At 37.3% G+C, this 19,125-nt stretch overlaps 1 protein-coding gene across 1 annotated transcript in view; it reads right to left on the reverse strand.

Moving 5' to 3' along the window:
- Positions 1-17,742, reverse strand: part of LOC145988568 (uncharacterized) — a 29,849-nt gene extending 12,107 nt beyond the window's left edge. The window contains exons 1-2 of the mRNA XM_083123521.1: positions 17,609-17,742; positions 11,962-13,108 (exon numbers count right to left, since the gene is read on the reverse strand). Of these exons, the coding sequence (XP_082979647.1) occupies positions 11,962-13,108; positions 17,609-17,742 (1,281 nt within the window). The remainder of the gene's footprint in view (positions 1-11,961; positions 13,109-17,608) is intronic.
- Positions 17,743-19,125: the final 1,383 nt, after the last annotated feature.

Here is a 19,125-nt window from a genome sequence, read left to right on the forward strand (position 1 = left end):
CTCCAGGTAAGCACATTCCTGTGGGCGTCCGGTCATTATTGGCAATATAGTGTATTTCAATTTGAAGAATTTTGTGATAGTATTACGACTTCAGAACAGTCTGTGTAACTGATGTGACTGTATATTGATTTTGTTTTGTTTACTTACAAATTGTGCTTGCTAGGTTGTTTTGATCAAATTGATTCAATTGTTAATTCACAGTAGCAAGATCACAAATGTACATATTATAGTTGATACTCAGACAATAGTCTTCCAGAACATTTTAGTCTTAAGGGTTTGAAGGCTGTACAGAAATCTGGAATTTTATTCTTTAAAGTTGGTAAGCATGCCATCTGCCCAAGATGCTGCTATGTCAGGACAGAGCATGAACTGAACAGCAACTTGGTGTTCGGTAAAACCACCTTCTACAAACTATCCTCCTCTTGTTTATGATTTCCTGAGCATGACCTAATTATATCTTGAAACAACTGAAATATTTGTTGCAGCGTGACCTGGTGAAAATAGGAAGAACAAGTAGGCAGAAAATAAAACAGTTTCCTGTCAACAAAGCTAGGAAGAAAACGAGAAACCTCAGACATTTCCACTTCAGATTGGCCTTCTGCAAGTCCGGACCTATACCCTTTGGACTACAAATTGTGGTCCAAGCTTCAGGAGATGGCTTGTAAAAAAGAGACATCCCAATATTGAAAGTTTAAAGCGGTCGGTCTCTTCTGAAAGCAGTTCTCATTTTCCAGTCGATGTGTTGCGTAATTCAATTGATGCGTGGCCACAAAGACTTACGGAATGTGTGCGTGCTAAGGGTGGCCATTATGAATATTGATTTGTGATTTTGATTTGTCATGCATCCATTTCAGTAATGTTATTAGGATATTAAAATATGTCTCAGCATTTTGTGTCAATTTACTTAAAACTTTGTGACAGTATTTATGGTAAGACTAGGTATAATAATATTAGTGTCACATTTTTTAACGAGTAACTGTGGTCGAGCAAGATATTCTTTTGTGTTTAATAGTATTGAAATAGTGTAAACAAGCTCCATTATTTATTTTATAGTTTGATGATTTACTAAGGAATATATTGATTTTCAATTTCCCGTTGCTGCTTAATGACTGGGGGGAATTCGAAAGGAAGCTGCATCCAGAGCCGGCGCTAGTCATTTTGACGCCCTAGGTGGCTCCTTTCGAATGCCCCCTCTCATTACAAAGCAACGGGAAATTGAGAATAAAAATATTCCTAAGTAAAACATCAAACTATAAAATAAATATTGAGACTTGTTATGCCATTTTAATACTATTAAGCACAAAAGGATATCTCGCTCCACCACAGTTAAACTTTAAAAAATGCGACACTAATTTTATATTATTTTTATATTTTATGAAAACTCTCTCTCTCTCTTAAACATATCTTAAATGTAACAAGTACTAGGAAAGAAATGAAGGCTTGACTTCATATGCTTACCGTTGTAGGTCTGTGATATATGATTGGATTTTTAAAAGAATTACATGTAATATTCCTGGATCTCCCGCGTGGGTGATCTGACTGAATTCTTTCCTGTTGACCCAGCATAAAGCAGCTCTGGGGTTCACCCAGCCTCAAATTAATGGGTACCTGGGGGCAGCCCCGGCCCTATGAATTTTGCTGCCCCCACCCCAAAATACGTACAAAGAAAACATAATGTATGAACAACTAAGGCTCTGTCCAAAAGGTACAAAGTATAATACATACTTGAAGCATAGTCTTAACCGAAGTGACCAGTGGCGTCTCGTCCCTTGGGGCTTCCGGGGCTTAGCCCCTAAAGAAAAATGGACATATTGGCGTAATTATCAATCACCATAACGCATAACTATCACACAGTCTTTTAAAAGGTGATTTTTACTCACGTAAATTCATCGTCTGTTGCAATGGATACGACAGCGCTCCTAGCGGCATTGATGTCAATTATCGCTTTCCGGGGCACGTTGCAAAGGAAGGTGTGGCCTACACCCACCTACGCTACAGTGAAGGTCACATGCTAGCAGAGAGAGAAGGGGAGAGTCCAATGGATTTAAGTGCTGATTCGGGGCTAGCTCCGTTGTGTCGCGTCGATCTCGCGTGTTGTACTGTAGTGTTGTGGTGGCTTTCATTCGCTATGTTTGAGTGAGTTTGGCAGGGTTGATGTATCGAACACAAATTGATGAAGGACATAGGCTGTCAATTACAAGACACAATGAATTTGTCTGGAAAAATAGGCATATATTAAATAGAATTATCGATTGCTTAAAATTCTGTGGTCGACATGAACTTGCTCTACGAGGACATAATGAAAGAGAACAATCTTTAAACAGAGGCATCTTCCCAGATTTATTATCCCTTCATAGAAGAGGGAAAACTAAAGAGGGAACTTCGTGTTCTTTATTGTAGTGAAGAGTTGAAAAACATAAACTCTATCAGTAGATTGCATTCATTTTTTATTTAAAATTATTTAGAGGGCACCTTTTCAGAAACAGTAAAAATGACAAACATAGTTTTAATAAATCCAGTGGCAACAGCTGAATCTGAACGATGTTTCAGCACATTGAAGCGTATTAAAACCTGCTTAAGAAATGCAATGGGACAAGACAGACGAAATGCCTTGGCACTTGCTTACAATAGAGAAAGAATACATTTCAAACATAGAGGGCTTCAACGAAAAAGTAATAACAAAATTTGCTGAGCAGAAGAACAGGAGTCAACGTTCTTAGAAAGGTATGTTTCACAACAATACCTGTTTCTTTTGTAATCATGTGAATTGTCATTATATTTTAAATTCTTTAAAAAAAATAAGTCCAGTTTTGTAGTTTAGAAGAAGATAAATACCCGTTTTTTTGTAATTCATGTAATTTGTCATTACATTTTAAATTCTTTCAAAAATAAGCCCCGGCCAAATTTGAGGCCACGAGACGCCACTGGAAGTGACACCTCTTATAAAGTGCAGGAGGCCTTAGAAAGATCGCTTCGCGGGCTTACAGCAGACGACAATATGGGGGTGTGTCTGCGAGAACCAATCAGGTCCGCGAATGAGCGAGCCCGGTTGCCACAGCTAGCTCGCTGCACCCTTCTGGAAGGGTGAGTGACCTCTGCCTCTTGCTACCTCGGACTGTTTGTTCGGCTGAGGAGCAGACGACACGAGAGTATCGGCAATAGTGTGCGAGCGACGTCTGCTGTTAGCACGCAAAACACTTTTTCTAAGGCCTCCTGCACTATAGTACAGTTCGAAAGCATCAAGTTCACGAGGTATCGAGACCACAGGGCAGAGCACACAAACTTGGAGGCTTGGTCACGTGACAAGTGGACTTGCTGTTCATTTGTTTGAAATTACTGAGGTAGAAAGCCAGCAAGTTGTCTGTTGCAGTTCTTCTAAGGTGTGGAAATGTACGACAAATGCTGTGTGATGTCTGTGGAAAAACAAGTGTTTGAAACATGTCCTCGGTTATATCTACTGATCGTATTTGGCGCTGCAGTCGAAATGCAGTTCGAAAGATTTTCATTTCCAGTCCACGACTGCAAGACCGCACTGCGGGACCATTCTCGAAGTATGCTAGCTTCAAGTACGGTCTTGCATCTTTCGGACACGGCCTAAGCTTGTTATCCGTGGCAATTTCACATGGTATAACCAATGTTTAACATAATAAAATGAAAGAATATATAATGTGAGAAGATAATTTATTCATAAATAAAAAAATAATATATATTTAAGCCTAATAATAATAAAATATCTGTTGCATTTACTCACCATAGTTTCTGCCAATGTGCAGAACTCTCAGCTCTCCTGTTTTGTTTCACTTTTTTTTCATGACTATTTATACTGTACATAATTATGTACATTTGCCAGAACGTTGTACATGAAGTAACATATCTCCACTTCATCACTATTTACAATAAACTATGTATGTACAATTATGTACACCTTGTAAACCACGATTTCTTCATGATTACACTACTCACTTTGTACCTTTTCCCCTTTAAGTTGGAAAGCATACAAATTAACTTTTCTAGCTTTTCTATTTGCAAAGTCGTGAATAACAGAACCATAGTCTAATTTTTGACCAATTTCATGTTCAATTGAGATCATGGCACAAATACACAAGTCTCTCAATATATTGTCACACTCAAACGTGCGCGCGTTCTCACACACGACATACAATAACTGCACTATCGTTACACCGTCAAGATCGTAAATGAGGTGCAACCAGCAACGACAAAAACAGCGGATATTAGTACTTACTATTTCGTCTTGCGCACTGCACTGCCTTTCGCGATCAACACGTCAAACAACAATGCAGCTCTATTTCCGACTACCGAATGCGACACGTCAGTTTAACTCAAACCTCGATAACAGGGGGTGGGGGCTGAGGACTGGCGAACTGGCGCACGATCAAACAATAGATAGCGTTGTAACTTGGCACCGCACATGCACAGTAGACGTTGCTTACCATTTTCACATGCAAAACAATAATAGCTGCTTTTGTAAGAGCACAACTAGTATAAACTTTCAGCACTGCTTTCTTTCACAGTTACTCTTTGCTTTTCTTATCCGTTTGTGCTTTATTCTGCATATGCAAATGGATTTAATTTGAATTTTCTCCGCCCCAAGAAGACTAAACTGCCTCAAATAATGCAGCTTCCATTTTTTATACATTTTGCCGCCCCCTTGAGCTTGCCCCCCGTGCAAATGCACGTGTTGCACGTACGGTGGAGCCGGCCTCCCTGGGGGCAACCCTGGTAGGTAAAGGCGGCTGGAGAGTGGTGCTGATCACATCACCTCCAAAATGGCCGAGATCGAGAATGTGTGTAGCCCTACCCCCACATCCCCTAAATGTGCATTCATGACATATGCTATATGCACAGGGAACTTTACCTTTACCTTTGCATGTAATATTATTTTTCGTATAATGCTATCTTGAATAAAATGGAAACAAACGTGTTTCAGACATGATTGACCGAAGATTGTATTTTCATAAGCCTTAAAAAAAAACAAAAAAACTTTGTTCGCCACTTGCCACGGTTAGCCACAATGTTAATAAAATTCAAAGTGTAACATTCACATTAGGTGCAAAATCATGACCCTTTATCAGTTTAAGGTCTCCTTTGGTGTAATTGTTTTATTATAGCCGAAAGCACTTTTTCATCTTTTAATTCAGTAGTCTTCATGTGTTAACATTCCGGCAAGTTTTCTACACTTTTCAGACAAAGATCAGATAGCATGTCTTCATGCTTACTAATATCATAAAATAAACGGAAAATTCACTATGATGTTTAAGCTTCTCAAATCTTTCTCTTAGAGCTAAAATTATCGTCTAGGACCTGGTCATAAAACTAAACTTTGTACCGTTCTTGTGGATAATCAAAAGTTTCATCATACTTAAACAGCTTCTTCTTTCGATTTCGGCGCTGTACAATGTTGCCTATCTTTTGATCATCTATATCTAAATTCAGTGGCGTGCAGTGCTAAATCAGAAAGGGGAACAGGTGACTTGCACTTGCCCCCTCCCCTCCCATACCCGTCGTAATATAATACAGTAGACCAAGTACAATTCAACCCTTATTGAAATGAACTAAATACAGGGGTGCTTCCCCCAAGTCCAATGGCGCATCACCTCCAAATCTTATAAATTGTGCCCTTAAACCATATCGTAATCCCCACAACGTATTTAATTACGACACCGTGTCTACTGAAAGTAACTTCTTTCTTAGCTTTACTGAACACTATACTTGATCTGCCCCTCCTTCCTAAACAGGTGTGCCCATCACTCAAGACCACCCCTAAAATCGTTCATCATAATCGAGAATATATCTTGTCTTATCTTGTCACATTCACCTCATTCAAGCGCCAAACACGCATCCTAGTAACATATCATTGCGATCGAAGCGAGCAAGAAAATATTTAAATTCATTCCTTTGCAGGCTTTCAAGAATATTAATTTAATGGGATGTCAATACTTGCTTAAGATCCCGAGATATTTAGTCTTTTCCAGCTTCCCCTTTGGCACGTTCGGGGTCGAAAACGTTTGGATATCATATCGCTAAATACAGTCTCCAAAATTTAATTTTCGAACTCTCTCTCCACTACAGAAATCTCTTGACAATCTGAGATTTCACCAAAGTTTCCACGCCAATTTTAGACTTACTGTTGATATTGAAGAGTGGATTATGCCTCCTCCAAAAAATTAAATCTCAGTCTCCACACCAGAATTTCCGCAATAGTCTGTCTAAGACAATACAGGGTGGCTCAATAAGTCACTTAACACCCTCAGTACAAGGCCACTGCAGCATGGAATTTGAAATTGGCGATGACCAATCGTTATCTGGCCAAGGGGGAACCACATTGACGCCACCCACACGGTCGGCGGCCATCTTGAATTCAACTTCAGAATTTTAAATGGGAAGGGGGTCATGCGACATATCAAAATGGGCTAGAATTTCACGAGAAATGCAATGGTGAAAGTTTTTTCGACGTATCTTTAACCAGTAAAAACTTATGACTGAATTCTTGTACCAATTTGCTCCTTTTCGAGGTGTTAGAAAAATGCCTTAAAATTTGTTTAGCGCTTCGGTAATGCATCGAGATCAAAGTGACGTCTATGGAGAGACGTTCGCATGCCATTGCACATTATTTTAATCGGATACATCCATGAAGAGCTGTGCATTATGAATGGTTGTCGCGAACAATTTACAGTGTGACGCTTCCATTGAATTAAAAGTTCTTCACAGTGACAAGGCTAATGTTTATGTTCATAAGGAAGTTCATAAACAGAATATTCGATGATTTTTATCTGATAACCCATTTTCGACAGATCAAAGCTGAATGGTTAGTGTTGGTAAGTTAATGGTGTGGCATGCTGTGTGGAACACGATTGGTTAGTCAATTTTCCATCAACGGAACCTTAAATGCTTAGGGCTACTTGGATTTGTTAAATAAACAGTTTTTTTCATCCTTGCTTATGGAAGAAGGTACTTTTTACAGAGTTTTTTCAATAGGGAAGAACACCAGAACACTTATGGGAACGTTATGAACCAGTTTTTGTCCAAAGTTAGTTATCAGATGACAAGGGTCACATATTCTGTTTATGAACTTCCTTATGAACATAAACATTAGCCTTGTCACTGTGAAGGACTTTTAATTCAATGGAAGCGTCACACTGTAAATTGTTCGCGACCAGGGAGTCGTAACGTACCCAATTTGCGTTACACGGTACGTTCCATTTTGTAGGAGGAAGAGTATGGTTCAGCTGCTGGTACCCATGGAACGTAACGAAATGCAATATGTTACAGACTGACGTTACAGAGAACGTAACAAAATGTATTATGGTAGATATTAACGTTATAAGGGAACGGAACGAAATGAGCACATTGGAACATAACGTAATATGCAATATGGTATATACTACCGTTACAAGGATACAAGGAACGTAGTAACGAAATGCATTGTGGTATATACTAGCGTTACAAAAAAACGTAACGAAATGCAACATGGTAGTAAATAACGGTACATAGGAACGTAATGAATGCAATCCTCCGTAACGGAACGAAGTGAAAGGCAATATGGTTAATTAACGTTACATAGGAATGTAACAAAATGTAAACCACTGTAGCGGAACGGAACAAAATGCAGTTGGGTACATACCATCTGCATAAGGAACGTAAATAAATTCAGTATGGTAGATGTTAACGTTACAAGGAAAGAACAATTCACAAATGTTTGCTAGTAACGTTATAGGTGCGTGACAAATATAATCTATTAAACATCAAGGAAGAAAAAGGAATAGCCCAAATCTCTTGCCATTCATTGGAACATTGCGAAAAATAACTCAGTATATTGTGTGGGATTAATGTTTCGTTAAAAATATGGTTGTTTGTAAATTAATGAATTTCCACCAGGGTTGTTAAAGGATCAGGAATTTTAAATCAATTCAATTCAGGTTCAGCAGGGAATATTAGCAAGCATAAATGGATCTGGACCGTAAAGAGCCTTTTTATGTTTAAGGTATTTAAATAAGTTCCAGGAACCTTTTTTCTGGATCAATTGAAATACGGCACAGGGTCCTTCGTTCCGGATCAATTTAAAGACGGTCTAAGTTCCATATTTGAAATGAAACAATACGCAACTTGGACCGAATTTACACTGTGATAGAACAGGTTCCGGTATTGTTGCGGAACCCAATAGAACCCATTAGTTGATGGGTTCGTGGACGTTTAAAAACCCTGATTTGAAAATTACATTTTTGGCTCGAAATTGAATAAACCTTCCATGTAGTGTAGAAATGAGTAGCCATAGGCGTGCGCACGAAGTCCAAAGGGGGGGTTAATGCCCCGCCCTAATCATGGACGTCTGCAGATATTTTCGACGGAGGGAGAAGCGAGGTATTTTTCCATGGGGCATATTACCCCGATAATAGTGTTGCCCCCTCAAGAAACACCACTTGAATTCGAAATTATCGCATTCCTGCATACCCATTATAATAATTAATGTAAATTACTATGACTGGAATCAAATTATACGTGTGAAATATATACTTTTAGCTGACATTCGTTTTCTAAAGGAGAGAGGTGGCCATCCGCACCCCCCTTTCAGATTTCCATGCCCCTATATTATTATACTTTAATCCAGAAATTTAGGGGAGAGGAATTTTATCGCCGGTTATTAAACTATATTATGCTCTTGAAGAAAATGAAGTATTTTTAAGCCAATGAAAGTTCACAAAACAACTACGGCTAAAGAAGGTGCAGTGGCGCAACCACAGGGGGGGGGGAGATTGGGCCTCAACCTTGGACGGAAATCAATTCTAAGGGGTAAGGTTGCAAACATTGAACTATGGAAAGAAAGGTTGCAGAATCTAAGAGTTGCAGGACAAAACGATACTAAAGACGGATTTAGTTTTCACGTCTTTCGTGCATTATTTCTTCCAGACGGTCAAGAGCATCTGCAAGGAGGCACAGAAGGGCAATTGCCCCCTTTCGATTTATATCTTTATACAAATGTAAATAAAGTTATATAAAATTGTCTAGCTCGTTTCGCTCGCAATATCTGCTTTTCTTACAGTCTTGTCAATTTCAAACCCTTAGCTATAGTGGAACCATGAGCAAAACAACCTGCGCAGACCCACGACTCCTGTACACCATACTCCCGCTTGTAGGGGAGGGGGAGAGTGGACCATGCTTCCTTATGGCCCGAGGTGGAGGGAAGAAGGGAAAGCTGCGCGGGGACTTTTCGTCCCAAGGTTTTTTTCCTTGTGGTCGATGTATAGGGGACGGCGGCAGTCAGCCCTGGACGCCGAACGATGTAAATAGAAAAAAAAATGTAAAAGAGAATGTCATGGGCCTCCATGATTTTTTTGCGCCATATTAAATCAATATTGTTTTCAGTTTGCAAAAATTTGGATCTAAAAGTTTTCTTGATCGCTTCGCTAGCAATTTATTTTCTGTAATGCATTGTAAATTACCAGAGGGAGAAGTAACAAGAAGTAAGTACGTCAGACTATTACAAACAGTTGAGTCTTAAATGTATGAACAATTGTTTGGGGGAGAAGAAGCGCACACATTTCAGAGGCATATTTTTTGTTGTTTGTTGTGGGGGCGAATGAATTCATTATGTAATGTATTAATATAGGCTATATAAATTGTGTACGTATAATAATAGTGCCATTATTACTACTATTATTAATAGTTTATCCAAGTACTCCCCCCGCAGACAAGAATTTGTGGTTACTCCTCTGAGGGGGTGCATCATTTTCTATGTAATTGAAAACTATCGCGCTTCGTTCTCTGGCAAATTTCTTAAAAATAAAAGTAAGGACATTTTGAACAGGACACTTAATAACATAATGGCGATGTCTTCCATTCCTAACTCCCAGGTGTGGGCAGACGTTGTAACATGCACTTTTAGTGACCATTGATTTCTACCATAAATTGCTACTACTAGATAGTGAACATAGAAGTGCATGTTTGGACACACGCCAGAGATTGTGCTTATGGCAATGGTCATCGTTAGTGCTCGAAAGTTGATGTGTGTGTGTGTGTGTTCAGTAGACTTTCAGCTATGCAATTGCGGGCGCGCACTTATGTGTGTGTAACAAATTTACTTTGTTTTTATATAGTCTTGTGCAACGTACGCATACTGTACTTTAGCGAGGACAAGAATTTACATGACCCCAACTCAGCCATGCAAAAATTAAACTTTGATAGTTATTGGAGCCCATTTTAATATTACAATTGTGGGTTCAGTATTTTTGAGGTATCGATAAGACATGTGGAACGACTGATTCTAACAAAATGAGTCAAGTTCAAAAGATATGTGGATGCTATTTGTCATCTCCATTTACATTCCATGCTGTTACACGGGATGATTTGGTAGTAGAGTGATTGACTATTCGGTTTCCATTCTTCAAAAACTCATTGTCCAGAACATTAGAAAGTAACATGCTGATTTGGATACACACACAGGCAGACACGTGCGTCCATCAAGGTAATTAATGTACATTAATTTGCATTTGCGTGCGTCTTTTGATAATTTATCAGATGCCATGCAATAATTACTTAGACAAGATAATGACAATGATGTTGCCATTTTTTGATATTTTATTAAGAGAATTTTATAACAAGAGAACTAAACTTAACCTTAGGAAGTAGCGTGTTTGAAAAACAAGAATTGATTTTAGGTTACATATTAGGAGGCTAACAGTAACGTCTGTTATTGAGTGGTGTTCCTGAGTAATTTGCTCTAAATGTTACATTTTGAGGTACATTCTAAAATGGCTGTCAAATTTATCATAAAAAATCTAAAAATTTACACTAATCTCTCACAAAGAAATAGATATCATGGGAATTAATACAATAAAAAAAAATTAGGATTTGTTCACCAACCAAGGAATAACAATATTTGCCATATATTCAACTCCCTACAACATCGAAGCTCAATTTTTTTTAAAAAAATGTAAATATACATATATTTAAAGTATGCATTCGTACTGTATAAGCATAAGAATAGAACGGAGGTTCTGAAAAGTATATATTGAAACAGTTTTTAAAATTTTGTTGAATATCTTTATTATTCTCTTAATCATTCCAAGGTAAATTCTAAAACAAGGAAAAAAAAGACCTTATTACTTAAAAAACTAGAGAAATTTTGTATCTTTCAAAACAAAGCAAATACACTGTCATTTCCTTCAGGTGTCAATTTAAAACTAAACAGAATTCCACAAATTTGACATGAATAAAAATATATTTCATACTCTTGTATAACATCAGTATATCTGTGCAATTTTGTGAACAGGTAAGACAGCTACTCAAAACTAAATGTATTAATTACTAGGAAACATTAAACAAGTACGAGCAAAATTGTTCTTTTAATTAAATTACTTCTTATGGAACCTCTGAAAAGATTTTCTTTGGTTACAGCTACTTATGTATAATGAACTATAAGATCACAAAAAAAATCAAGTAATTATATACATTATTAATCTAGACAGTAATATTCCCCACATTTTCAACATGTTGTACAAGATCTTTCTGTGGTGTATCATTGGATTCCACAAAGTTTGCTACAATGTTTGTAGTCAATTCTGTGCTGCTATTTCTGAGATTGCTTTTGAATGAAGATTTAGTTAGATTTTTTTTCATGAAAATATAATTATTTCTAATAACAAGTATGTCATCAATAATTTCGGTTGCCATATTACACCTGAGTGGGTTTAGTATGAATTTCAGAGATGAAAAGAGTCTCTCGACACTAACTTGTGTTGCAGGAGTAGAGAGAACAATACAAGCCAAAATGTACAATTCGGGACAACTTGATTTTCTAATTTCCCAGAAATTTAGAACATTTTCAGTCCTTTTCAGTCTTCGAGTTGAAACAAAGTAAGTGTCCAATAATGACGCAATATTAAACTTTGGTGCAGATATGGTATTCCGCCGCAATAAATCTTGTTTCTTTAAGTAGTTTGTGACATGGTCACTGTCATCATCTTCAGTGCTGGAATCTTCTTGTTTCTTTACCTCTCCACACACTGATAAGGATTTCATGTGTTCAAGTCTTAACCACAACTTCTGGAGATACACCTTCGCCACATGGATGTTTTCTTCACTTAAAACAGAAAAGTACCTGGGATCCATGTAAATAGAAGCAAGAAATCCTGGATACTCAAATAATGATGGAAGTCTCTCTTCGTTATTGACATATAATGCTTGTTTTTCTCGTTTGTCCATGCCCTCTACTATGTGGCGTGCAAGGTCTGTGTTGATTGTTGATGTTTTAAGGCGACACTCCAGCCATATCCCGTAGAAGTCGCCAAGTAGAAGCTGTTCTTCTTGCAGCCTCTTTGTGGCTACTTTGGCTGGTTCCAGTGACGTCAAAATAGCCTCAATGTATATCCAGTCTTCTTGCTTTATTTTAACTTGCTCTTGATAGTAATCCCCTATGAACTTTTTAAGTGTAAAAAGTGACTGGAGCATATCATTTGTGCTGTTCCATCTTGTCGGGACATCAAGGGATGGTACCGGCAGTGATTCTGCATTCAATTGACGCCGTGCTGTAGGCGATCGTAAGACACGGCATGCTGCTTGACATGTCACAATAATATCCTTAACTTCAGGAATGGAATTGAGAGCATCATTCACGACTAAATGAAGAGTATGCGACGCGCAACGAACGGATTGGAGACGATAATCTTTACTCGTCAATTCCATTTCAATATCTTCATCTTCGTAAGTGTCTTGAGAAATATTAGACATCTTTGTTTCTTGATCTTCCCCAATAAGTTTCCCGGCTTTAATCATGTTTGCTCCAGTGTCTGTAGTTAAACTATATATATTCTCCACGGGCACATTATACTTATCCAGAATGTTCAACAATTCGTAACGCAAATTGCTACCTGTTTGAGACACAAATAACTCTTGAACTGACAAAGTACGCAATTGGAGAGCCCCATTTACAACAAACTGGACGTTGACACCAAAGAATGATCGTCCATTTTTCGAAGTAGAATCAACTTTTAGATGTATCAATTTTCCCTCCATTTCGCCGCGTATTGTTTCTCTGATCTGCTGGGCCTGACTGAATAGCATGTTCCGTACACCTTCCTTGTTCACGATAAACCTGCAGAGAATAAAATTTGCTTTAATCCTTAATTGATAAGTTGTTTCTTGATTTTTGAAATTTTCAAGACATTTGTTTCAAACCCAAAATAGAATTAAAATTCTTAAAAATATTTTTCAAATAGTATGAATTAATTATATTATCAAGCTTTCATCAACTAGGCAAATGCTACAAATATGAGAAAGCAGAACACTTTTTTGGTGAAAGTGAAAAAGATTGTTATTTAAAACCATAATAGGTTAACCTCTATCAGTGTGTCTAGAAACTAACGCAGCTTGCATGCAATAAACAGTGTTATTTGATGCAATCAACGCTCTTTAGTAAAGTTTGAACTAATGAGGAAGTTATAACACCACCCTCCCTGGTCACAGCACTGGGCTTTGGCAATAGGTCTTTTTGCTTCATTCAGATATACCTAAGGCTGTGAAAAGGATATATGTGACACCTATATTTTTTTTATTTTCTAAAATATATTAACAATAGTATATAGGGGATATCTAAATAAGTTGTACTGCATGCTCAGTTCCATCCAGCACTGGAAAGCTACAGAATGTTAGCATAACCTGTCTCTAGGCATATGGAGTACAGTGAGTTTGTTTTGTCTCTGCGCAGAGTTAGCACGTGATATGGGACAGATGCCGGCATTTTCGTCCCGTAACGTCTAGCATGCAGACAATTATACAGTATTTATATTACATATTCCGACCTAACCTGTGTTATAAGAGTTTAAAACGAACGCACTGTATATGTAACAACTTTGTAAAATTGAGGAAAATTTGACATAATATTTGAAAACTTTATATTAATTAGTTTTGTTTGAGTGTACAAAAGTGTGTTAAATATCATTTGATGAAAAAATGTGTCTCATACATATCAGTCTTCAGAAAATTACTTTTCCAGACAGTTATACTTAGTTTACTTATTCAAAGAGTAACTGTTGCAGTTGAAATTACTCATGATTATGTCAGTGAGTAACTAGTTTTACAGTTATTTGAAAAACTAACTTAACGTAATTGCATTCCTTCTAAACATTGTAAGGATATACAGAACTCTCTACCTTCATTACATGAGGCTGGATCAATAAAATCAATGTATTTGAAGTAACCTGAAATGAATTTCTAAGGAATTCTAACTAAAGAAGGTAGCTGTAACCGTAGCAGAGTTTCATTTTTGCAATAGATGTAACTTTATGACGTTACTTTTACTATTCTTTAAGACAAATTTTTAACTTTAAAATTTGTAGCGTTGGGGGAAAAAGTTAAATTTGGCAACACTGTTTCAACTATGGGCTCCCGCGTAGCCAAATTATTAGTGATTTAACATTTGGCGCTAGCGGTCCAGGGTTAAATTCCTGGTGGGAGCCCTCCAAAATTTCAGTCCTGCCCAGCTACGCGAGGACAGTAGTTGAGCTAGTTAAGGAGTGGGTTCTGTCTTGAAAGCCAGAAATAGCTGCGATGGACTATGCGCGGACCAAGCGTCATCCTTTGAAAAATCAGCTTAGAGTTGTTGGCATTTGAATAATTAGTCTTGTTTGTATACGAGTAATTCCATGCCAAATCAACACAGATATGTGCAATTTTTAACCTGACCATCTCCGATTTTCATGAAATTTGGGGAGTTCAAACTATGCATAGAACTTAGTAACTATGAAAATTTTTAGTTTCGTGCGTCTTGTAATTGTTAAATTATTCAAGGTCAAAATTTGCAGAAATTGCCTTTTTTGAGCCCGCTTAGCTATACTAAATGTGCTGTAACTCCGCCACTATTTTGCCTAGGAAGCTCAAATAAAGCTTATTGTACAGGGAATTGAACAAGCTTTCCAGTGATATATAACAAGCCTACCTTTGGATAAAAATATAATTTTGTCACGTGACCTTCACTTTTGACCTTGAATATCTCAAAACATGTCATTACCAAAAATCGTGAAAAAAATATATTTGGTCCCTCATACCATACTCTAAAACATACCAAAAAATCATTTTGGGACAGCAATGGGATCAGAAGATACAAAATAATATGTGTAACTATGTGACTGATAAAAGCCCCATTACATGAACTATGAAGAGTCAAATGTCCCTTAACACTCCCTACAAAATGTGAATGAGTTATCCTGGGTATAATTGGTCATGAAAGAAATAGGTTAGGCACAGGGAGATCCCTAGCCGTGTGTGTCAAGCGCAGGTCCGGCATATTGTTGACCGCCATATTGAATTCAAGGCAAAAATTTCAAAGGAAAGGGGGTGATGTGATATATCAAATGAGGCTAGAATTTCATGAGAAATGAAGTGACGAAGGATTTTCCAACGTATCTTACGCCAGCAAAAAGTTATTACTGCATGCTTGTAACTATTTTCTCCTTTTCGAGTTGTTAAAAACAAAGCATTGGAATGCTCCTAACGTGTTAGGAACTCATCGAGATCACGCTGACATCTTGGGAGAGAAAGAAGTATACGCACCATTGCATATGATTTTAATCAGCGACGTTCACCAAATAGTTGAATAGTAAAGAATATTGGGAAAAGTATCTCAAACAATTATGTGGCACTTCCTTTGGAATGAAAAGTTCTTCAGTGACGAGGCTAATTTTTATGTTCACGCTGAAGTTAATAAAAATAATATGCAATACCTGTGATTTGCTCAGTCGAATGGTTGTTGCTGGTAAGCTAATTATGTGGTATAATGTATGGCGAACGGAAATGGTTGGTCCATATTCAACAATGGAACCTTAAATGGTGAGGGCTTCTTGGATTTGTTAAGTGAACATTTTTTTCACCCTTGCTTACGGGATATGGTACTTTTCGAGAGTTTTGAAACAGGACAGAGTGTGACCACACTATGTGGACATTTTTTGCAATTTCTTCATGGTAATTTTCTAGGTAGATTGATGGGCACACGGGGATCTATTAAAAGGCCTGCACATTCCCCAGATCTAACATCTTAGGAGAACATTTACCTTCAGAAACATTTGAAGAGAATGGTGCATGCACTAAAAGTCCCTGATATTGACCATCTGAGAGAAGGCATAGTTGCTGCTTGCGATGTTGTTGCACATGCTACATTGCCAAATGTTCTATGCGAGTGTGAGAGACGTCAACAAGTGTGCTCACAGGAACATTGACAACATTATAATGTGCATATATCGTAAGTGAAAGATATGTGTATAACTTTGCTGGCGTAAGATACGTTGGAAAATCCTTCGTCACTTCATTTCTCATGAAATTCTAGCCTCATTTGATATATCACATCACCCCCTTTCCTTTGAAATTTTTGCGTTGAATTCAATATGGCGGTCAACAATATGCCGGACCTGCGCTTGACACACACGGCTAAGGATCTCCCTGTGCCTAACCTATTTCTTTTATGACCAATTATACCCAGGATAATTCCTTCACATTTTGTAGGGGGTGTTAAGGGACATTTGACTCTTCATAGTTCATGTAATGGGGCTTTTATCAGTCACATAGTTACACATATTATTTTGTATCTTCTGATCCCATTGCAGTCCCAGAATGATTTTTTGGTATGTTTTAGAGTATGGTATGAGGGACCAAATATATTTTTTTCACGATTTTTGGTTATGACATGTTTTGAGATATTCAAGGTCAAAAGTGAAGGTCACGTGACAAAATTATATTTTTATCCAAAGGTAGGCTTGTTATATATCACTGGAAAGCTTGTTCAATTCCCTGTACAATAAGCTTTATTTGAGCTTCCTAGGCAAAACAGGGGCGGAGTTACAGCAGATTTAGTATAGCTAAGCGGGCTCAAAAAGGGCAATTTATGCTAACTTTGACCTTGAATAATTTAACAATTACAAGACGCACGAAACTAAAAATTTTTATACTTACTAAGTTCCATGCATAGTTTAAACTCCCCAAATTTCATGAAAATCGGAGCTGGTCAGGTCAAAGGCTGTGTTGATTTGGCATGGAATGACTCATACGTCAAATTGATTTAAGGGCCTTTCTCTTAGAGGGGTAGTTTAGCTTCCAACTATTTCTTTTCTGGACGCTTTTGTTTCCTTTTTTTTTTTTCGGAATCTCCTACTAAGGCAAGAAAGCTGGGCTTCGTTCCATTTTGAATTTAGGACATCCACGCTTTGTTGCAATTCGTCATTTCTAGTTGCTCATTAAAACTTCAGTGTTTGGTTTAATCTTGATTGTTGTCATAATATTACAATGCGATGACATACCACAGACATAAAATCCAAAATAAAATTTCTTAAATATTTATTTTCTTGTAATTAATGATCATTGGGTGTGTTCAATTTTTCGCAATAAAATATCCAACAGAAAGTAACTGCAAAAGTAAGTTATTCTTTAAATTGAGTAGCTGCACCGAACCTACTTTTTGAACCAAGCAACTGACTCGAGTAACTTTCCGAACACTGATTAAGACTGTCCGTTACTAACAATGAAAATAATTTCATTCGTATACAATGTGAACATACTAAGGAATACATGTAAAGGACAATCTGACGACATTGATGAAAATACGCACCTGTCAGAAGCTGGCATCGCTTCCAAAAGAGGATTCACTATATCTTGAAATGCTTGGTCATTCATCAGTGAAAAAGGACGTCCGTGCTCCGAGATGAGTCGGATGCAAGACTGCCTGAGGATGTCTGCGGTCATCTTTACATTTAGGAGAATATTGGCTTTCGGATTACTAGAGATAGCATTTCTCATTTTCTTCTTCTGCAGAAATGACAGCTTATCTTGATGCCTCCGCTTGATATGTTTCTCTAGGTTACCACTATGATCTCCCTATAAAGAAAATAGTTTTATTCATACTGAAAGAATTAATATCAAAGTGAAATCTATGTGCGAGTTTGTGTATTCGTACAATATACCCATATACGTAAATATATGGAGACCACTAACTGTCATTATATAACAATATGCTTAATGTATGGAGATTAGTCACAAATTGGAATCCCAGCACTTTTTACGCCTGATTAAAATACTATAGAATACCCTACACATAGTGGACCTTCCCCAATATAAAATACGTCGAAATTCTTGAACATGGGGAAAGCTAGACTACAATGCGTGTGGAGAATTTACAGGACAACGAGCTGGAGGCAACTATAGAGGGGGGCGTGGTGATAAGTGACAGAACAAGACTAATTTGCGGTATAAGCTCGCCTAACTTCTAGATAAACTCTACAGGTTATAGGGAGAAAGTTGTGCTTATGGATTTTGAGATTTTGGGAAAAATTGAAAGTCAATGATTGGGATATGCATTTGAGTTGATTTAGTATATTTTACTTCGCTTTTCTGCCAATTTTGTCTAATTGCGAAGTTGGGGATGAGTGATATGATGAATGGGCACACTTTTGCTCTTTTTACTATAATAATAGAACAAGTAATTTGATTTTGAATTTTAAAAAAAGGATGCAAAGATTGCTCCAATGCAAGAACAATGTGCGTAAAAACTTTGTTCAGTAAAGCCAATTTGTTCAGGCAAATTTGCTTTGAATTTTTAATGCTTAAGTAATGATAAGTAACTTTTGTCAATTCTAGGTAATTTTGAACATTTATAGTAGTTTTCTGAAGATTTTTTTGTAGAGTTTGACATTTTATTAATTGAATATCTTTTACCCTTATTTTTCAAATTTTGTCATGTGATAATGTCCTCTTGCTGACTGAAGTAAACCTAGGACACACTGCTTTCAGTATCTTTCAGTTCTTTCAATGAGAGTATAGAGGAGCTTTTCCATGCTGATTTCGATGCATAAGTATTAATTACTAAGCAAATTATCCACCATCGCGTTTGTTCTGTTTTACCCAATGAGAGTTGCGAATTTGAACAAAGCGCCAGACAAGCAACTGAATCTCTACACAAGCATTTATTTCTCAAACACACGCACGATGCAAGAAAAAAAATTAACAAAAGTAATCTTTGTCAATTTCCCACACGATACTTGTGTATCGTACTGTACACGTCTTTACTAGCAGACAATCATTTTTATTTTAGAATCTCCGTCAAGTGTTTATTGATCATATTACTTCAGC

This window comes from Lepisma saccharinum, chromosome 1 (genome assembly GCF_977018435.1).
Source record: "Lepisma saccharinum chromosome 1, izLepSacc3.1, whole genome shotgun sequence".
Classification (NCBI taxonomy): Eukaryota; Metazoa; Arthropoda; class Insecta; order Zygentoma; family Lepismatidae; genus Lepisma; species Lepisma saccharinum.